This window comes from Oncorhynchus nerka, linkage group LG2, assembly GCF_034236695.1.
Source record: "Oncorhynchus nerka isolate Pitt River linkage group LG2, Oner_Uvic_2.0, whole genome shotgun sequence".
Lineage (NCBI taxonomy): Eukaryota > Metazoa > Chordata > Actinopteri > Salmoniformes > Salmonidae > Oncorhynchus > Oncorhynchus nerka.
In genome coordinates, this window is record NC_088397.1 from 7482367 (window position 1) to 7504228 (window position 21862).

General features: G+C 47.0%; 2 protein-coding genes across 2 annotated transcripts in view; both read left to right on the forward strand.

Annotated features, from left to right (window-relative positions):
- Positions 1 to 3005, forward strand: part of LOC115121813 (WAS/WASL-interacting protein family member 1-like) — a 32300-nt gene extending 29295 nt beyond the window's left edge. Inside the window, 5 exon segments of the mRNA XM_065022643.1 lie at positions 1109 to 1443; positions 1446 to 1890; positions 2153 to 2362; positions 2562 to 2675; positions 2891 to 3005. Of these exon segments, the coding sequence (XP_064878715.1) occupies positions 1109 to 1443; positions 1446 to 1890; positions 2153 to 2362; positions 2562 to 2675; positions 2891 to 2943 (1157 nt within the window). The 3' untranslated portion in view covers positions 2944 to 3005.
- A 236-nt stretch (positions 3006 to 3241) lies between these two features.
- Positions 3242 to 21862, forward strand: part of LOC115117853 (lysosomal cholesterol signaling protein-like) — a 35275-nt gene continuing 16654 nt past the window's right edge. The window contains exons 1-6 of the mRNA XM_065022653.1: positions 3242 to 6952; positions 8478 to 8656; positions 11957 to 12177; positions 18324 to 18498; positions 18692 to 18847; positions 21347 to 21430. Of these exons, the coding sequence (XP_064878725.1) occupies positions 6535 to 6952; positions 8478 to 8656; positions 11957 to 12177; positions 18324 to 18498; positions 18692 to 18847; positions 21347 to 21430 (1233 nt within the window). The 5' untranslated portion in view covers positions 3242 to 6534. The remainder of the gene's footprint in view (positions 6953 to 8477; positions 8657 to 11956; positions 12178 to 18323; positions 18499 to 18691; positions 18848 to 21346; positions 21431 to 21862) is intronic.

The window sequence follows — 21862 nt, forward strand, 5'->3', positions numbered from 1 at the left end:
TCTTTGTAAGATAACACTGGTGACTAAACACTCTTTGGCAGATGATAACACATTGGTGATATTAGTATGCAAAAACACGCATGTAAATCCATACAACTTGCCTTTGCTCTCTAACCCAATAGTTCCCTTCTAAAACCAGCCTGGGCGACGGAACATATAAACAAACATATAACGAAGAATATTAAACTAGTCCACTTGCTAGGGACAATCCCAAACATATAACGAAGAATATTAAACTAGTCCACTTGCTAGGGACAATCCCAAACATATAACGAAGAATATTAAACTAGTCCACTTGCTAGGGGCAATCCCAAACATATAACGAAGAATATTAAACTAGTCCACTTGCTAGGGACAATCCCAAACATATAACGAAGAATATTAAACTAGTCCACTTGCTAGGGACAATCCCAAACATATAACGAAGAATATTAAACTAGTCCACTTGCTAGGGAATATTAAACTAGTCAATCCCAAACATATAACGAAGAATATTAAACTAGTCCACTTGCTAGGGACAATCCCAAACATATAACGAAGAATATTAAACTAGTCCACTTGCTAGGGACAATCCCAAACATATAACGAAGAATATTAAACTAGTCCACTTGCTAGGGACAATCCCAAATCTTTTGCCCGAATACCAACTCATTTGTGGACGAGACAAACCAAAAAAACAACCTAATAAGGGACACAAAATTATATTTTTCAAAGAAACAATAATTATAACCCTGGCTCCTTTATAAAATATCAATATTAAAACTTCAAATACTTTATTAAATACACAACATTAGTAAAAAGACACCGTTCATATTACATAGTTAAAAGCGTATCCGTTTCATAGTTACTGTGCTATTCCCTGTACCCTGTTGTTCCCAGTTTTACAACCGGCTTCCAAGCCGCCCCCCCCCCCCCCCCCCTGGCTCGCTAACTTATACCCCAATTCTCACCTGGTCTCACAGTCACACCAGCCACTAGGTGACAAGGGCTACATATATTTCTGTAATGCATAGAGGGCACTAGTTGGTTGTTTTTAACCATAGCCCCATGTAAGACAAAATGATGTTAGACAAAGTGTGTGATGTTTGAAACCCTTATGCTTCCACAGGAGGCCCTAGACCCCCCATGGTACCTCCAGGAGGCCGTTCCTCAGGCCCCAGACCGTTTGGTGGTGGGGGCCCCTCTGCTGGCCCTCCACGGTTCTCAGGGGCCCCAGCCTTTCCCCGGAGCAGCGCCCCCGACCTCCCCAGGGGACGGGCAGGCCCCCCGCGACCAGAGACCCCTGGCGGACCCCCTCCCCCAATCCCCAACACCCCACGGCCCAACCAGAACTTCCAGAGCCGAGGGACCCCGCCTGTTCCAGGAGGAGCCCGGATCCCCAGCTCAGCCCCAACACCTCCACCACCCAACCTCGCAGGCAGACACCAAGGCTTGCCCCCTCCCCTGGCCCTATAGGGGCCCCATCTGGGCCAAAACCCTCCTTTGGGGCCCCTCCGGTTCCCAGTAGTGGACGTCCCCCTCTACCCCCAGCCCCCCACCCTGGCAGACCCTCAGAGGACCCCTGGCCCCCACCTCCACCCCTGGGGGGCCACCGGTCCTCCATATCCAGAGATGGACCACCGCCACCATCTTTCAACTCCAAGCCCCCCAGCTCGTCTTCCTCTCGGCCCTCCATCGGCGGTGGTGGAGCTCCCCCTCTCCCTCCTGGCAGACCGGGCCCTCCACTGTTGCCCCCAACGCCTGCGGGAGGAGACGAACACACCCCCAGACTACCACAGAGGAACATTTCACTCAACTCGCCGGCGCCGCCACCTGGCCGGTCAGGACCACTGCCACCCCCTCCCAGTGAGAGGCCGCCCCCTCTGGGTAAAAACCCCCCAGGACGGACGGGTAAGGATGCTGCTTCCTTCAGACTCCCTTCAGGTCATATAATGATGACCACTGTCTCTTTTTGGGTTAGCTTAGCAACTAGAAACATAGTTAACCTTTCTGTGGTCAGCTTGGTCAGACATCAGGACACCGTGTATGTGTTTTGAGACTGGATGGAATGTAGTTTGTAGCTATGATGTGACCTATAGCGATGATATACATGATACTATTATATAGAACTAGTGTTGCATTGAACTCTGTGGTGTAACCTCTTCTCCCCCAGGCCCGCTCCCTCCCCCTCCCTCCTCAGGTCCACGTGGAGGCAGTATAAGGTCATCTCCAGTCCCCTCACCTCCTAACCGGCCGGGAGCAGAGCCGCCCCGTGGGGGACAACGGCCCCCGCTCCCACCAGACCGACCGGGAATAGGAGGCCCTCCTCCCCCACCTCCTCCCATGGGCAACGGCTTCCAGAACTCCCATCACCAACACATTGGTGAGTGTAACGGAAGGAATTCATATGATGATTAATCCTGCTTGAGACCTTACTCCCTGATGTGCCCTTAGCTCCCATTGCTAATGACTTGGCTTCAGCTCAGTGGGCTAACAGTTTTGTGGTGCAGAGAAGACCCGGGTTTGAACCCATATAGGTCTTTAATTGACCTAGCTGAGAGTTGTGTTTCTCTCTCTGTCAGATGAGTGGGAGGCCCGGTTCCAGTTCCACCCTGTCTCAGACCTCCCTGTCCCAGAGCCTTACGTGTCCTGTCAGAAGACATACCCCAGCAAGTTGTCCAAGACTGACGGCAGAGGTAGGAACCAAGGGCTTTCCTCCCAGACCTGGGTCAAATGCACGTCAAATACTTTGAAATTCATGCGCTCTGCTTTAAAAATAGCAAGGCTAAATCAAGTTTCTATATGTATTGATTTGTCCCAAATCTGTTTCCAGCCTGCCTTCAGGGTATCTTCCTGTCATTGACAGCCTGCTTGACATGTCCACCTTATTTTCCTCTTCTTTCCTGTCCAGGTTCAGATAAAAAGTCCAGGGGTGCCCCCCCACTACCCCCTATCCCCAGGTGAAGCGGTCGTTTTTGGGATGTCTCCCCTCCCTCCCTCCCTTCCCTTCCCTCCTCCCTCCCTCCCTTCCCTCCTCCCTCCCTCCCTTCCCTCCCTCCCCCCCTCCCTCCCTCCCTCCCTTCCCTCCCCTCCCTCCCTTCCCTTCCCTCCCCCTCCCTCCTCCTCTCCCCCCCCCTTCCCTCATCTCCCCCTCCCTCCCTCCCCTCCCTCCCTCCCTTCCCCCCTTCCCTTCCCTTCCTCCCTTCCCTTCCCCCCTTCCCTCCCTCCCTTCCCTTCCCTTCCCTCCCTCCCTTCCCTCCCTCCCCCTCCCTCCCTTCCCTCCTCTCCCTCCCTCCCTTACCTTCCCTTCCCTCCTCTCCCTCCCTCCCTTACCTTCCCTTCCCTCCTCTCCTCTCCTCTCCCTCCCTCCCTTCCCTTCCCTCCTCTCCCTCAGAGTACATGGATGTAAGTATGTCACTTCCACTGCCTCTGTCTATGAGGCTTATAGCACCTCATGGAAGGACCATATTTACAGTGGGACTCGCGCAACCATGTGTTTCTGCCTGGAGTTGACAGAATATTCTCATTTAACGAACAGCACTCCAAACCAACCAACGTCGCAACAGAGGCTTGTTTTATAGGCTATGCATTTGGTTTTGCTCCACTATGTATGTAGTGTTGAAACTGTATACTTTTGTTATCATTTTTCACTGTGCCTTTTCTTTTTTTCAATTCCGGATTGTTATGAAGGATCTTTATGAGAGTTAAGGGAAACAGTCTGTTTCCGGATGCTGTGCCTGTCCTCGCCAAAGAGCAACCGAACTATAGCATATCAGTTACAATATTCTAACCATCAAAGGGTACTTCTCCATACAGTTCCTGTGGAGTTCACGGCATGTCTTGAACTGTGTTTTTACACGGTAGAGACAAAATGGACGCTTGTGTGTTACAGTATGCGTTGATTGAACTTTAGGTGAAAATTGAATGTTTTCTTTATGCCTTGAAAGAAAAAAAGAACGTCACTCATGACAGTTGTTAGTTTAATTTTGTATGATTTGAGTTGTTGGGAAGGACTATTTGTTTTTATTTTCTAAAGTTATCTATTTGACTATTTTTGTTCTATACAGTTACAGTATTATCTTCTGCTTCTGTACTACAGCTCTGGGACGTCTCCGCTACTTGATATTAACATCAAGCTTGTCTCAGAACCACGTGCAGAGTGACAATCTAATAATTGACCTATGAAAGTAAATCATTCAAATGTATTAAAATGTTACATACATGATCCTGAAGTTATGATATGAATGAGCTTTGCTCATAGAATTTGCAAGTGTTTAATGTATGCAAGGAGGATATGAATATGGATCAAAATATGCTGGCTGTATGCTGATGTGTGAGTGCTATGTTTGGCCTCAGTGTTTTCTCTGTTCTGTAAAGACGATAATATGCATTTCTAAATAGAGAATGGGGGGAATGGCAGAAGCACGTGTGTTTGATCAAAGACAGTCGGCTGCACTAGGACGTAGTCTCTTTCCACAGAGGCGGTGTCTCAGATACAACTTGCATTGGAGACCACCTAGGACCAAACAGACAGATACAACTTGCATTGGAGACTACCTAGGACCAAACAGCCAGAAACAACTTGCATTGGAGACTACCTAGGACCAAACAGCCAGAAACAACTTGCATTGGAGACTACCTAGGACCAAACAGACAGATACAACTTGCATTGGAGACTACCTAGGACCAAACAGACAGAAACAACTTGCATTGGAGACTACCTAGGACCAAACAGACAGATACAACTTGCATTGGAGACTACCTAGGACCAAACAGACAGATACAACTTGCATTGGAGACTACCTAGGACCAAACAGACAGATACAACTTGCATTGGAGACTACCTAGGACCAAACAGACAGATACAACTTGCATTGGAGAAAAAAAAGAGGACCATTAAAGTTGTGTGTTAGTTCCTCCTCAGGTGACAGACATAATGAATGACGTTCCTCATGGGGACATTTTTCTTTCAGTCTTCTTTCAGAATGTATTCTGTCTCTTGTTCCCTAGTTATCTCTGTTAACCCAGAAGTCAAATATAGCGTAGTTGGGTCAGCTACAGGCAGAAACTGCCCACGGGAGATTAGTTCCCTATGACATTTACAATGGTACTGCAGAGTGCTTTATGCACTTTGGCTTCAAGGGAACTTATATAGGATTATTCTTTTTGATGCATTTTCAACTGCTTTTGTTTCTGCCTTTTTGAGTGTATTTTCTTCCTGATGCTTTTCAATGTAAAACAAAGCAAACTATTTCCAAATGGATTTTCTAAATAAAGCAAATGAAGTTGAGACTTCTTGTGTTCTCGTACAATATAAAAGGAAGTTAGTTGCTTCACTAACACTCTCAAACTTTACTATTTTAGAATCTAATCCATTTTTTTAGGAGGATATGCAGCGAGTGGAGTATTCTAGGTTTGTATCTATTTTAAAGGTGTCTAGTCTTAGCTAATTCGTTGATTTATTGACCTAAATGTATTGATTTATTGACAGGTCTTAACTCACATTATACAGACCTCTTGAGAGACCCTTACCAACGTCAGAGTGCGGTCGCTTTCACACCCAATCAAAGCCGAGTATAGCTCCTCGAAACAACACACGACAATTGGATGCCTGGCTTTTCACTCATAATTTAGGGCGTTGATGAACAATTGCACGAAAGGCCACAAATGATAATTGTTAGTGCTATCAGGGATCATTGGGACATAACCTTTACTCTCACCATTTTACATGTCAACTTCAATTGGGGCAACGTCAATTTCGTGACGTGCCAAGGATCCCGAATAGCTTTACGCCAAATGATAATAGCATGCGTTTGTACTACCGTTAGCTAGCTGTCAACAGCAGTAGATAGGAAGAGTTAGACTACCGTTTATATAGCTACATTTTTATAAATAAAAAAAATGACAATCGCGTGTTAAATATGCAATATCTCGTTACCAGATGTGCAAGGTATGACGCTTTTATATCGTTGTATTTTCGCAATATGTTTTTAGCAAGCGAGCTAACTGACGTTAATGTAACTGTTACTATCAACGAATAGCATGCTAACTTTAGCTAGCTACAGTACCTAGCGCCAAAACCAATAATTGGCATCGTTTAAGACATCACGAGTTACACGTATAAAAGGTTAACTCTGTCAATCCTCACATGCTGAAATCCTCCATGACTAGTTTTGAAAGCAGTTTCAATGCACAGTTGGGAATAGGCTATAATGCAATATCTGTGGTATGCATGTCATCAGCTTTGTTTTGGTTCTTTTTGACAACAGATTCTCCCTCTCCTGTATAGGGTATTGGTAGGGCCAGGAGTTTTTCCTAGACTTGTCACTTGGTCAGGAAACGCTATTGGTCCTTGGTATTACATATGTTTTTCTGACAACCAAAAAAGTGTATGACTTATCCTACTACAACTCACCGATTATTATTGTTTCAACAAGGGCATTGCGGATGTATTATCCTGAACTGGTGGTGCCCAGCGTGACTGTTCTGTACTCTGATATCGAAAATATTCCCATCGGTGAAGTAATTTAGTGCTCCTACAACCACAAAACAACCATGGATACCTACGTAGCCATCCATGGCAAGAACATATCCCACAATCCCCTCTCCTCCACCCAAGCCATGTCTATCGACAAGCTCTTCCCGGCTCTCCTGGAGTGTTTTGGGATCATCCTGTGTGGATACATCGCCGGGAGGACAGACATAATCACCTCCTGTCAAGCTAAAGGATTAGGGAACTTTGTGTCTAAATTCGCCCTCCCGGCGCTGCTCTTCAAGAACATGGTTCTGTTGGACTTTAATAACGTGATCTGGTCGTTCCTGTGGAGTATCCTGATAGCCAAGGTGTCGGTGTTCGTCCTGGTGTGTGTTCTGACGCTAGCCGTGGCCAGTCCGGAGAGCAGGTACAGCAAGGCAGGACTCTACTCCATCTTCGCTACGCAGAGCAACGACTTCGCCCTGGGGTATCCCATTGGTGAGGATAGTTGTCTTTTGGAATGTGATCGTAGTACAATAGGGCCAGTTTATTTTCCTTTGGAAAGTTCAACCTCTTTCTCAAAACAGTCCCAGCCGTTCCACACACAGTGCATTATGAAAGTATTCAGACCCCTTGACTTTTTCCACGTTGTTACTTTACAGCCTCATTCTAAAATGGATTACATAGTTTTTTTTTGCATTTTTAGACATTTTTGCACATTTATTAAAAAAAAAAATATCACATTTCCATAAGTATTCAGACTCTTTACTCAGTTCTTTGTTGAAGCACCTTTGGCAGTGATTACAGCCTTGAGTCTTCTTGGGTATCACGCTACAAGCTTGGGGAGATTCTCCCATTCTTCTCTGCAGATCCTCTGTAGCTCTGTCAGGTTGGATGGGGAGCATCGCAGCTCAGCTATTTTCAGGTCTCTCCAGACATGTTCGATCGGGTTCAAGTCCGGCTCTGGCTGGGCCACTCAAGGACATTCAGAGACGTTTCCCTAAGCCACTCCTGCGTTGTCTTGGCTGTGTGCTTAGGGTCGTTGTCCTGTTGGAAGGGGAACCTTCGCCCCAGTCTGAGGTCATGAGTGCTCTGGAGCATGTTTTCATTAAGGATCTCTCTGCTTTGCTCCTTTCATCTTTCCCTCGATCCTGACTAATCTCCCAGTCCCTGCTGCTGAAAAACATCCCCACTACATGATGCTGCCACCACCACGCTTCACCGTAGGGATGGTGCCAGGTTTCCTCCAGACATGATGCTGCCACCACCATGCTTCACCGTAGGGATGGTGCCAGGTTTCCTCCAGACATGATGCTGCCACCACCATGCTTCACCGTGGGGATGGTGCCAGGTTTCCTCCAGACATGATGCTGCCACCACCATGCTTCACCGTAGAGATGGTGCCAGGTTTCCTCCAGACATGATGCTGCCACCACCATGCTTCACCGTAGGGATGGTGCCAGGTTTCCTCCAGACATGATGCTGACACCACCATGCTTCACCGTAGGGATGGTGCCAGGTTTCCTCCAGACATGATGCTGCCACCACCATGCTTCACCGTAGGGATGGCGCCAGGTTTCCTCCAGACGTGACGCTTGGTTTTTGCTCTGACATGCACTGTCAACTGGGACCTTCATATAGTCAGGTGTGTGCCTTTCCAAGTTGTAGAAACAGCTCAAAGATGATCAATGGAAACAGGATGCACCTGAGCTCAATTTATAGTCTCATAGCAAAGGGTCTGAATACTTATGTAAATAAGTTATTTCTGTTTATTTTTAATACATTTGCAAACACTTCTTAAAACCTTTTTTCGCTTTGTCATTATGGCGTATTGTGTGTAGATTGATGAGGAAAACATTTAATTTAATCCATTTTAGAATAAGGCTGTAACATAACAAAATGTGGAAAAAGTGAAGGGGTCTGAATACTTTCTGAATGCTCTGTATTTGTTGGAACATCTGGGAGTCCCTGAGGAGTGGTTTGGAAACCATACAATAACATCTGCCATCCCCCGTCCCTGCAGTGGACGCCCTGTACAGGAACACATATCCAGAGTACCTGCAGTACATCTACCTGGTGGCTCCTGTCTCCCTGATGTTCCTCAATCCCATAGGATTTGCCTTCTGTGAGGTCCAGAAGTGGAAGGACCACCCAGAGAGACAGCAGGGCAAGTTGCAGATCGTCAGAGTGGTGCTGCTGCAGGTCATTTCATCTTGCTTTCTTCTGTGATCAATAGTTTTTTAGTTTTTTTTTGCAAATTACATTAAATGGTGCTTTATTCTTTATTGGACTAGGAACATATTTAACATTCAATAAAAGTAAATACGCAGGATTTTGTAACAAAGAAATTAGAGTGAAAGGATCTGTGTATCTGTTTGCTAGCTGTGATAAGAATGGAAAAACAATTTAATATCACAGTGAATTATAAAGGCTAGAAAACATGGAGTCAGGGTGTGTCTTAGGGGGTTGGGTTAAAACATGGTGTCAGGGTGTCTTAGGGGGTTGGGTTAAAACATGGTGTCAGGGTGTGTCTTAGGGGTTGGGTTAAAACATGGTGTCAGGGTGTGTCTTTAGGGGTTGGGTTAAAACATGGTGTCAGGATGCGTCTTAGGGGTTGGGTTAAAACATGATGTCAGGGTGTGTCTTAGGGGGTTGGGTTAAAACATGGTGTCAGGGTGTGTCTTAGGGGGTTGGGTTAAAACATGGTTTCAGGGTGTGTCTTAGGGGGTTGGGTTAAAACATGGTTTCAGGGTGTCTTAGGGGGTTGGGTTAAAACATGGTTTCAGGGTGTGTCTTAGGGGGTTGGGTTAAAACATGGTTTCAGGGTGTCTTAGGGGGTTTGGTTAAAACATGGTGTCAGGGTGTCTTAGGGGGTTGGGTTAAAACATGGTGTCGGGTGTGTCTTAGGGGGTTAAAACATGGTGTCAGGGTGTGTCTTAGGGGTTGGGTTAAAACATGGTGTCAGGGTGTGTCTTAGGGGTTAAAACATGGTGTCAGGGTGTGTCTTAGGGGGTTGGGTTAAAACATGGTGTCAGGGTGTGTCTTAAGGGGTTGGGTTAAAACATGGTGTCAGGGTGTGTCTTAGGGGGTTGGGTTAAAACATGGTTTCAGGGTGTGTCTTAGGGGTTGGGTTAAAACATGGTGTCAGGGTGTGTCTTAGGGGTTGGGTTAAAACATGGTGTCAGGGTGTGTCTTAGGGGTTGGGTTAAAACATGGTTTCAGGGTGTGTCTTAGGGGTTGGGTTAAAACATGGTTTCAGGGTGTCTTAGGGGTTGGGTTAAAACATGGTTTCAGGGTGTGTCTTAGGGGTTGGGTTAAAACATGGTTTCAGGGTGTCTTAGGGGTTTGGTTAAAACATGGTGTCAGGGTGTCTTAGGGGTTGGGTTAAAACATGGTGTCGGGTGTGTCTTAGGGGTTAAAACATGGTGTCAGGGTGTGTCTTAGGGGTTGGGTTAAAACATGGTGTCAGGGTGTGTCTTAGGGGTTAAAACATGGTGTCAGGGTGTGTCTTAGGGGTTGGGTTAAAACATGGTGTCAGGGTGTGTCTTAAGGGGTTGGGTTAAAACATGGTGTCAGGGTGTGTCTTAGGGGTTGGGTTAAAACATGGTTTCAGGGTGTGTCTTAGGGGGTTGGGTTAAAACATGGTGTCAGGGTGTGTCTTAGGGGTTGGGTTAAAACATGGTGTCAGGGTGTGTCTTAGGGGTTGGGTTAAAACATGGTGTCAGGGTGTGTCTTAGGGGTTGGGTTAAAACATGGTGTCAGGGTGTGTCTTAGGGGTTGGGTTAAAACATGGTGTCAGGGTGTGTCTTAGGGGGTTGGGTTAAAACATGGTGTCAGGGTGTGTCTTGGGGGTTGGGTTAAAACATGGTGTCGGGGTGTGTCTTAGGGGTTGGGTTAAAACATGGTGTCGGCGTGTGTCTTAGGGGTTGGGTTAAAACATGGTGTCAGGGTGTGTCTTAGGGGTTGGGTTAAAACATGGTGTCAGGGTGTGTCTTAGGGGTTGGGTTAAAACATGGTGTCAAGGTGTGTCTTAGGGGTTGGGTTAAAACATGGTGTCAAGGTGTGTCTTAGGGGTTGGATTAAAACATGGTGTCAAGGTGTGTCTTAGGGGTTTGGTTAAAACATGGTGTCAAGGTGTGTCTTAGGGGTTTGGTTAAAACATGGTGTCGGGATGTGTCTTAGGGGTTGGGTTAAAACATGGTGTCAAGGTGTGTCTTAGGGGTTGGGTTAAAACATGGTGTCAGGGTGTGTCTTAGGGGTTGGGTTAAAACATGGTGTCAGGGTGTCTTAGGGGTTGGGTTAAAACATGGTGTCAGGGTGTCTTAGGGGTTGGGTTAAAACATGGTTTCAGGGTGTGTCTTAGGGGTTGGGTTAAAACATGGTTTCAGGGTGTCTTAGGGGGTTGGGTTAAAACATGGTGTCAGGGTGTCTTAGGGGTTGGGTTAACATGGTTTCAGGGTGTCTTAGGGGTTGGGTTAAAACATGGTGTCAGGGTGTCTTAGAGGGTTGGGTTAAAACATGGTGTCTTAGGGGTTGGGTTAAAACATGGTGTCAGTGTGTCTTAGGGGTTGGGTTAAAACATGGTGTCAGGGTGTCTTAGGGGTTGAGTTAAAACATGGTTTCAGGGGGTGTCTTAGGGGTTGGGTTAAAACATGGTTTCAGGGGTGTCTTAGGGGTTGGGTTAAAACATGGTTTCAGGGTGTGTCTTAGGGGTTGGGTTAAAACATGGTGTCAGGGTGTGTCTTAGGGGGTTGGGTTAAAACATGGTGTCAGGGTGTCTTAGGGGTTGGGTTAAAACATGGTGTCAGGGTGTCTTAGGGGTTGGGTTAAAACATGGTGTCAGGGTGTCTTAGGGGTTGGGTTAAAACATGGTGTCAGGGTGTCTTAGGGGTTGGGTTAACATGGTTTCAGGGTGTCTTAGGGGTTGGGTTAAAACATGGTGTCAGGGTGTCTTAGAGGGTTGGGTTAAAACATGGTGTCTTAGGGGTTGGGTTAAAACATGGTGTCAGGGTGTCTTAGGGGTTGGGTTAAAACATGGTGTCAGGGTGTCTTAGGGGTTGAGTTAAAACATGGTTTCAGGGGGTGTCTTAGGGGTTGGGTTAAAACATGGTTTCAGGGGTGTCTTAGGGGGTTGGGTTAAAACATGGTTTCAGGGTGTGTCTTAGGGGGTTGGGTTAAAACATGGTGTCAGGGTGTGTCTTAGGGGGTTGGGTTAAAACATGGTGTCAGGGTGTCTTAGGGGGTTGGGTTAAAACATGGTGTCAGGGTGTCTTAGGGGGTTGGGTTAAAACATGGTGTCAGGGTGTCTTAGGGGGTTGGGTTAAAACATGGTGTCTTAGGGGGTTGGGTTAAAACATGGTGTCAGGGTGTCTTAGGGGGTTGGGTTAACGGCAATAAGACACATTTTTGTGGACTGTAAGGAAAGTGGACAGTTAAGTGTTCTTCTATACGGTGGTGGCTGGTGGACATTGTGTCCCACTTTTATTCAAATCTATTTTATAGGTACTGAAGAACCCGATAGTGTTCATGGTGGTGGTCGGGATCGTGTCCCACTTTGCCCTGGGCCAGAGGATCCCTGCTGTGATGGAGGAGTTTGTGGATGGCCTGGCCAACTCCTTCGGAGGAGCAGCGCTCTTCTACCTGGGACTATCTATGGTGGGACAGGTGGGCAAACTCACCAGGTCTACTGGAGTAGCCCTTATCCTGCTCATCACTGCCAAACTGTGAGTTACAGAAATGTCAAGAGCTGACTTTCCTTCAAGTCGTTATCAACCTACCCTGTGGGAATGGATGGATAGGGTGCATTACTGCAGTCGTAAATAGGGTCCTGTACTGTCCTAGTGGTACTGTCCTAGTGGTACTGTCCTAGTGGTACTGTACTGTCCTAGTGGTACTGTACTGTCCTAGTGGTACTGTCCTGTCCTAGTGGTACTGTACTGTCCTAGTGGTACTGTCCTGTCTAGTGGTACTGTACTAGTGGTACTGTCCTGTCCTAGTGGTCCTGTCCTAGTGGTACTGTCCTAGTGGTACTGTGCTGTCCTAGTGGTACTGTCCTGTCCTAGTGGTACTGTACTGTCCTAGTGGTACTGTCCTGTCTAGTGGTACTGTACTAGTGGTACTGTCCTGTCCTAGTGGTCCTGTCCTAGTGGTACTGTCCTAGTGGTACTGTACTGTCCTAGTGGTACTGTACTGTCCTAGTGGTACTGTACTAGTGGTACTGTCCTGTCCTAGTGGTCCTGTACTAGTGGTACTTTACTGTCCTAGTGGTTCTGTCCTAGTGGTACTGTACTGTCCTAGTGGTACTGTACTAGTGGTACTTTACTGTACTAGTGGTACTGTCCTAGTGGTACTGTCCTGTCCTAGTGGTCCTGTACTAGTGGTACTTTACTGTACTAGTGGTACTGTCCTAGTGGTACTGTACTGTTCTAGTGGTACTGTCCTAGTGGTACTGCCCTAGTGGTACTGTACTGTCCTAGTGGTACTGTCCTAGTGGTACTGTACTGTCCTAGTGGTACTGTCCTAGTGGTCCTGTCCTAGTGGTACTGTTCCTAGTGGTACTGCCCTAGTGGTACTGTACTGTCCTAGTGGTACTGTACTGTCCTAGTGGTCCTGTACTGTCCTAGTGGTACTGTCCTAGTGGTACTGTCCTAGTGGTACTATACTGTCCTAGTGGTACTATACTGTCCTAGTGGTACTGTACTGTCCTAGTGGTCCTGTCCTAGTGGTACCGTACTGTCATAGTGGTACTGTCCTAGTGGTACTGTCCTGTCCTAGTGGTACTGTACTGTCCTAGTGGTACTGTCCTAGTGGTACTTTACTGTCCTAGTTGTACTCTACTGTCCTAGTTGTACTCTACTGTCCTAGTGGTACTGTACTGTCCTAGTGGTACTGTACTGTTCTAGTGGTACTGTACTGTCCTAGTGGTACTGCCCTAGTGGTACTGTACTGTCCTAGTGGTCCTGTCCTAGTGGTACTGTCCTAGTGGTACTTTACTGTCCTAGTGGTACTGTCCTAGTGGTACTGTACTGTCCTAGTTGTCCTGTCCTAGTGGTCCTGTCCTAGTGGTACTGTCCTAGTGGTACTGCCCTAGTGGTACTGTACTGTCCTAGTGGTACTGTCCTACTGGTACTGTACTGTCCTAGTGGTCCTGTACTCCTAGTGGTACTGTCCTAGTGGTACTGTACTGTCCTAGTGGTACTATACTGTCCTAGTGGTACTACACTGTCCTAGTGGTACTACACTGTCCTAGTGGTACTGTCCTGTCCTAGTGGTCCTGTACTGTCCTAGTGGTACTGTCCTAGTGGTCCTGTACTGTCCTAGTGGTACTGTCCTAGTGGTACTTTACTGTCCTAGTGGTACTGTACTGTCCTAGTGGTACTGTCCTAGTGGTACTGTCCTGTCCTAGTGGTACTGTACTGTCCTAGTGGTACTGTCCTAGTGGTCCTGTACTGTCCTAGTGGTCCTGTCCTAGTGGTACTGTCCTAGTGGTACTGTACTGTCCTAGTGGTACTGTCCTGTCCTAGTGGTACTGTACTGTCCTAGTGGTACTGTACTGTCCTAGTGGTACTGTCCTAGTGGTACTGTCCTGTCTAGTGGTACTGTACTAATGGTACTGTCCTGTCCTAGTGGTCCTGTCCTAGTGGTACTGTACTGTCCTAGTGGTACTGTCCTGTCCTAGTGGTATTGTACTAGTGGTACTGTCCTGTCCTAGTGGTCCTGTACTAGTGGTACTTTACTGTCCTAGTGGTTCTGTCCTAGTGGTACTGTACTGTCCTAGTGGTACTGTACTAGTGGTACTTTACTGTACTAGTGGTACTGTCCTAGTGGTACTGTCCTGTCCTAGTGGTCCTGTACTAGTGGTACTTTACTGTACTAGTGGTACTGTCCTAGTGGTACTCTACTGTTCTAGTGGTACTGTCCTAGTGGTACTGCCCTAGTGGTACTGTACTGTCCTAGTGGTACTGTCCTAGTACTGTACTGTCCTAGTGGTCCTGTCCTAGTGGTCCTGTCCTAGTGGTCCTGTCCTAGTGGTACTGTTCCTAGTGGTACTGCCCTAGTGGTACTGTACTGTCCTAGTGGTACTGTACTGTCCTAGTGGTCCTGTACTGTCCTAGTGGTACTGTCCTAGTGGTACTGTCCTAGTGGTACTATACTGTCCTAGTGGTACTATACTGTCCTAGTGGTACTGTACTGTCCTAGTGGTCCTGTCCTAGTGGTACTGTCCTAGTGGTACTGTCCTAGTGGTACTGTCCTGTCCTAGTGGTACTGTACTGTCCTAGTGGTACTGTCCTAGTGGTACTTTACTGTCCTAGTTGTACTCTACTGTCCTAGTTGTACTCTACTGTCCTAGTGGTACTGTACTGTTCTAGTGGTACTGTACTGTCCTAGTGGTACTGCCCTAGTGGTACTGTACTGTCCTAGTGGTCCTGTCCTAGTGGTACTGTCCTAGTGGTACTTTACTGTCCTAGTGGTACTGTCCTAGTGGTACTGTACTGTCCTAGTTGTCCTGTCCTAGTGGTCCTGTCCTAGTGGTACTGTCCTAGTGGTACTGTCCTAGTGGTACTGCCCTAGTGGTACTGTACTGTCCTAGTGGTACTGTCCTAGTGGTACTGTACTGTCCTAGTGGTCCTGTACTGTCCTAGTGGTACTGTACTGTCCTAGTGGTACTGTACTGTCCTAGTGGTACTGTACTGTCCTAGTGGTACTGTACTGTCCTAGTGGTACTGTCCTGTCTAGTGGTACTGTACTAGTGGTACTGTCCTGTCCTAGTGGTCCTGTCCTAGTGGTACTGTCCTAGTGGTACTGTGCTGTCCTAGTGGTACTGTCCTGTCCTAGTGGTACTGTACTGTCCTAGTGGTACTGTCCTGTCTAGTGGTACTGTACTAGTGGTACTGTCCTGTCCTAGTGGTCCTGTCCTAGTGGTACTGTCCTAGTGGTACTGTACTGTCCTAGTGGTACTGTACTGTCCTAGTGGTACTGTACTAGTGGTACTGTCCTGTCCTAGTGGTCCTGTACTAGTGGTACTTTACTGTCCTAGTGGTTCTGTCCTAGTGGTACTGTACTGTCCTAGTGGTACTGTACTAGTGGTACTTTACTGTACTAGTGGTACTGTCCTAGTGGTACTGTCCTGTCCTAGTGGTCCTGTACTAGTGGTACTTTACTGTACTAGTGGTACTGTCCTAGTGGTACTGTACTGTTCTAGTGGTACTGTCCTAGTGGTACTGCCCTAGTGGTACTGTACTGTCCTAGTGGTACTGTCCTAGTGGTACTGTACTGTCCTAGTGGTACTGTCCTAGTGGTCCTGTCCTAGTGGTACTGTTCCTAGTGGTACTGCCCTAGTGGTACTGTACTGTCCTAGTGGTACTGTACTGTCCTAGTGGTCCTGTACTGTCCTAGTGGTACTGTCCTAGTGGTACTGTCCTAGTGGTACTATACTGTCCTAGTGGTACTATACTGTCCTAGTGGTACTGTACTGTCCTAGTGGTCCTGTCCTAGTGGTACCGTACTGTCATAGTGGTACTGTCCTAGTGGTACTGTCCTGTCCTAGTGGTACTGTACTGTCCTAGTGGTACTGTCCTAGTGGTACTTTACTGTCCTAGTTGTACTCTACTGTCCTAGTTGTACTCTACTGTCCTAGTGGTACTGTACTGTCCTAGTGGTACTGTACTGTTCTAGTGGTACTGTACTGTCCTAGTGGTACTGCCCTAGTGGTACTGTACTGTCCTAGTGGTCCTGTCCTAGTGGTACTGTCCTAGTGGTACTTTACTGTCCTAGTGGTACTGTCCTAGTGGTACTGTACTGTCCTAGTTGTCCTGTCCTAGTGGTCCTGTCCTAGTGGTACTGTCCTAGTGGTACTGCCCTAGTGGTACTGTACTGTCCTAGTGGTACTGTCCTAGTGGTACTGTACTGTCCTAGTGGTCCTGTACTGTCCTAGTGGTACTGTCCTAGTGGTACTGTACTGTCCTAGTGGTACTATACTGTCCTAGTGGTACTACACTGTCCTAGTGGTACTACACTGTCCTAGTGGTACTGTCCTGTCCTAGTGGTCCTGTACTGTCCTAGTGGTACTGTCCTAGTGGTCCTGTACTGTCCTAGTGGTACTGTCCTAGTGGTACTTTACTGTCCTAGTGGTACTGTACTGTCCTAGTGGTACTGTCCTAGTGGTACTGTCCTGTCCTAGTGGTACTGTACTGTCCTAGTGGTACTGTCCTAGTGGTCCTGTACTGTCCTAGTGGTCCTGTCCTAGTGGTACTGTCCTAGTGGTACTGTACTGTCCTAGTGGTACTGTCCTGTCCTAGTGGTACTGTACTGTCCTAGTGGTACTGTACTGTCCTAGTGGTACTGTCCTAGTGGTACTGTCCTGTCTAGTGGTACTGTACTAATGGTACTGTCCTGTCCTAGTGGTCCTGTCCTAGTGGTACTGTACTGTCCTAGTGGTACTGTCCTGTCCTAGTGGTATTGTACTAGTGGTACTGTCCTGTCCTAGTGGTCCTGTACTAGTGGTACTTTACTGTCCTAGTGGTTCTGTCCTAGTGGTACTGTACTGTCCTAGTGGTACTGTACTAGTGGTACTTTACTGTACTAGTGGTACTGTCCTAGTGGTACTGTCCTGTCCTAGTGGTCCTGTACTAGTGGTACTTTACTGTACTAGTGGTACTGTCCTAGTGGTACTCTACTGTTCTAGTGGTACTGTCCTAGTGGTACTGCCCTAGTGGTACTGTACTGTCCTAGTGGTACTGTCCTAGTACTGTACTGTCCTAGTGGTCCTGTCCTAGTGGTCCTGTCCTAGTGGTCCTGTCCTAGTGGTACTGTTCCTAGTGGTACTGCCCTAGTGGTACTGTACTGTCCTAGTGGTACTGTACTGTCCTAGTGGTCCTGTACTGTCCTAGTGGTACTGTCCTAGTGGTACTGTCCTAGTGGTACTATACTGTCCTAGTGGTACTATACTGTCCTAGTGGTACTGTACTGTCCTAGTGGTCCTGTCCTAGTGGTACTGTCCTAGTGGTACTGTCCTAGTGGTACTGTCCTGTCCTAGTGGTACTGTACTGTCCTAGTGGTACTGTCCTAGTGGTACTTTACTGTCCTAGTTGTACTCTACTGTCCTAGTTGTACTCTACTGTCCTAGTGGTACTGTACTGTTCTAGTGGTACTGTACTGTCCTAGTGGTACTGCCCTAGTGGTACTGTACTGTCCTAGTGGTCCTGTCCTAGTGGTACTGTCCTAGTGGTACTTTACTGTCCTAGTGGTACTGTCCTAGTGGTACTGTACTGTCCTAGTTGTCCTGTCCTAGTGGTCCTGTCCTAGTGGTACTGTCCTAGTGGTACTGTCCTAGTGGTACTGCCCTAGTGGTACTGTACTGTCCTAGTGGTACTGTCCTAGTGGTACTGTACTGTCCTAGTGGTCCTGTACTGTCCTAGTGGTACTGTCCTAGTGGTACTTTACTGTCCTAGTGGTACTGTCCTAGTGGTACTGTACTGTCCTAGTGGTACTACACTGTCCTAGTGGTACTACACTGTCCTAGTGGTACTGTCCTGTCCTAGTGGTCCTGTACTGTCCTAGTGGTACTGTCCTAGTGGTCCTGTACTGTCCTAGTGGTACTGTCCTAGTGGTACTTTACTGTCCTAGTGGTACTGTACTGTCCTAGTGGTACTGTCCTGTCCTAGTGGTACTGTACTGTCCTAGTGGTACTGTCCTAGTGGTCCTGTACTGTCCTAGTGGTCCTGTACTGTCCTAGTGGTCCTGTACTGTCCTAGTGGTACTGTACTGTCCTAGTGGTACTGTCCTGCCCTAGTGGTACTGTCCTAGTGGTCCTGTCCTAGTGGTCCTGTCCTAGTGTCCTAACACAGTGGTATCTGTCTCTCCTATGTAGGCTGGTGATGCCTCTCATCTGTAAGGACATGGTCGACCTGCTGGACTCTACAGGTTCCAACAGCAGCAGTCTGAACCACTCCAGCCTGTCCAACTATGCCTTTCTCTACGGGGTGTTCCCCCCTGCTCCCAGCGTAGCCATCTACGCATCACAGTACAACATGGAGCTGGACGTGGTGAGTTGGTACCACACACACACACACACACATACACATACACATACACATCACAGAGCAACATGGGGCTGGAAGTGGTGAGTATTACATTATCAATTCGTATTTAATTTCTTAGCTAATAGCCACCTTTCTAGACAGCCAAGGCTTGTATTTACACATCTCTCTCTCTACCTCTCTGTCTGTCCTCCTGTAGGTGACGTCAGGGATGGTGATCAGCACGTTCCTGTCTGCCCCCATCATGTACGTGTCAGCCTGGCTCCTGACCATCCCCCTGATGAACCCCAAGCCACTGGTCACTGAGCTGCAGAATGTCAGCTTCAACATCAGCATCGTCAGCCTGGTCGCACTGGTGAGGGTTCTCTCTATTTCTGTTCTCATCTGTCTCTCTGTCTCTATCTCTGTATCTCTCTCTCTCTGTTTCTCTCTCTCTGTCTGTCTCTATTTCTGTTCTTATCTGTCTCTCTCCGTTTCTCTCTCTCTTTCTCTCTCTCTCTGTTTCTCTCTCTCTGTCTGTCTCTATTTCTGTTCTTATCTGTCTCTCTCTGTTTCTCTCTCTCTGTCTGTCTCTATCTCTCTGTTTCTCTCTCTCTCTCTGTCTCTCTATCTCTCTGTTTCTCTCTCTTTCTCTCTCTCTCTGTTTCTCTCTCTCTGTCTGTCTCTATTTCTGTTCTTATCTGTCTCTCTCTGTTTCTCTCTCTCTCTCTGTCTCTCTATCTCTCTGTTTCTCTCTCTCTCTCTCTCTCTCTCTGTCTCTCTATTTCTGTTCTTATCTGTCTCTCTGTTTCTCCCTCTCTCTCTTTCTCTCTCTCTCTGTTTCTCTCTCTCTGTCTCTCTATTTCTGTTCTTATCTGTCTCTCTCTGTTTCTCTCTCTCTCTGTTTCTCTCTCTTTCTCTCTCTCTCTGTCTCTCTATTTCTGTTCTTATCTGTCTCTGTTTCTCTCTCTCTCTCTGTTTCTCTCTCTCTCTCTGTTTCTCTCTCTCTCTCTGTTTCTCTCTCTCTCTGTTTCTCTCTCTCTCTCTGTTTCTCTCTCTCTGTTTCTCTCTCACTGTTTCTCTCTCTCTCTCTCTCTCTGTTTCTCTCTCTGTCTGTCTCTTGTTTCTCTCTCGCACTCTCTGTCTGTCTCTCTCGCACTCTCTGTCTGTCTCTCACGCACTCGCTGTCTGTCTCTTGTTTCTCTCGCTGTCTGTCTCTTGTTTCTCTCTCTGTCTCTCTTGTTTCTCTCTCTGTCTGTCTCTGTTTCTCTCTCTGTCTCTCTCTGTTTCTCTCTCGCTGTCTCTCTCGCTCTCTCTGTCTGTCTCTCTCGCTCTCTCTGTCTGTCTCTGTTTCTCTCTCTCTGTCTCTCTCTGTTTCTCTCTCTCTGTCTGTCTCTCTCGCTCTCTCTGTCTGTCTCTGTTTCTCTGTTTCTCTCTCTCTGTTTCTCTCTCTCTGTCTCTCTCTCTGTTTCTCTCTCTCTGTTTCTCTCTCTCTGTTTCTCTCTCACTGTCTCTCGCTCTCTCTGTCTCTCTCTGTTTCTCTCTCTCTGTTTCTCTCTCTCTGTTTCTCTCTCGCTGTCTCTCTCGCTCTCTCTGTCTGTCTCTCTCGCTCTCTCTACATGAAAGGCCAATGAAGAAGGCAGACTTTGACACTCTTTTCAATAGGCTTGGTTGTCCTCCATGTGTGGTCCTGTCTGACTTTAGCTGATTGAAGCAAGGGGTTGGTCAGGGCTTACTGACTCCATGGTGTTGATCAGGGCTTACTGACTCCATGGTGTTGATCAGGGCTTACTGACTCCATGGTGTTGATCAGGGCTTACTGACTCCATGGTGTTGATCAGGGCTTACTGACTCCATGGTGTTGATCAGGGCTTACTGACTCCATGGTGTTGATCAGGGCTTGCTGACTCCATGGTGTTGATCAGAGCTTGCTGACTCCATGGTGTTGATCAGGGCTTACTGTATCCATGGTGTTTATCAGGGCTTGCTGTATCCATGGTGTTGATCAGGGCTTGCTGTATCCATGGTGTTGATCAGGGCTTACTGTATCCATGGTGTTGATCAGGGCTTACTGTATCCATGGTGCTTATCAGGGCTTGCTGTATCCATGGTGTTTATCAGGGCTTACTGTATCCATGGTGCTTATCAGGGCTTGCTGTATCCATGGTGTTTATCAGGGCTTGCTGTATCCATGGTGTTGATCAGGGCTTGCTGTATCCATGGTGTTGATCAGGGCTTACTGACTCCATGGTGTTGATCAGGGCTTACTGACTCCATGGTGTTGATCAGGGCTTGCTGACTCCATGGTGTTGATCAGGGCTTGCTGACTCCATGGTGTTGATCAGGGCTTGCTGTATCCATGGTGTTGATCAGGGCTTGCTGTATCCATGGTGTTGATCAGGGCTTGCTGTATCCATGGTGTTGATCAGGGCTTACTGTATCCATGGTGTTTATCAGGGCTTGCTGACTCCATGGTGTTGATCAGGGCTTACTGTATCCATGGTGTTTATCAGGGCTTGCTGTATCCATGGTGTTGATCAGGGCTTACTGTATCCATGGTGTTGGTCAGGGCTTGCTGTATCCATGGTGTTGATCAGGGCTTGCTGTATCCATGGTGTTGATCAGGGCTTACTATATCCATGGTGTTGGTCAGGGCTTGCTGTATCCATGGTGTTGATCAGGGCTTGCTGTATCCATGGTGTTTATCAGGGCTTACTATATCCATGGTGTAGAATGCAGCTTTAATGATAGAGGATTCATACCAATGGCTTTTTAAAATTCTAATCTACTCTGCAAAGACTTTTGACAAGTTGAGTGGGTTCAAGCTGCATTTAAACACTGGATACACTGAAACACATCGTGTTTGTGTTTGTAGGTGTGGACCATCGCTGTCATTCTCCTCAGTAAGAAGTTCAAGAGGCTCCCACACATGTTTTCTATGAACCTCTTCCTGGCACAGGTTATTACATATATCCTTCATATACAGTACATTCTGAAAGGGTTATTTCATATATCCTTCATATACAGTACATTCTGAAAGGGTTATTTCATATACAGTACATTCTGAAAGGGTTATTTCATATATCCTTCATATACAGTACATTCTGAAAGGGTTATTACATATACATGACATTCTGAAAGGGTTATTTCATATATCCTTCATATACAGTACATTCTGAAAGGGTTATTTCATATACAGTACATTCTGAAAGGGTTATTTCATATACAGTACATTCTGAAGGGGTTATTTCATATGTCCTTCATATACAGTACATTCTGAAGGGGTTATTTCATATACAGTACATTCTGAAAGGGTTATTTCATATATCCTTCATATACAGTACATTCTGAAAGGGTTATTTCATATGTCCTTCATATACAGTACATTCTG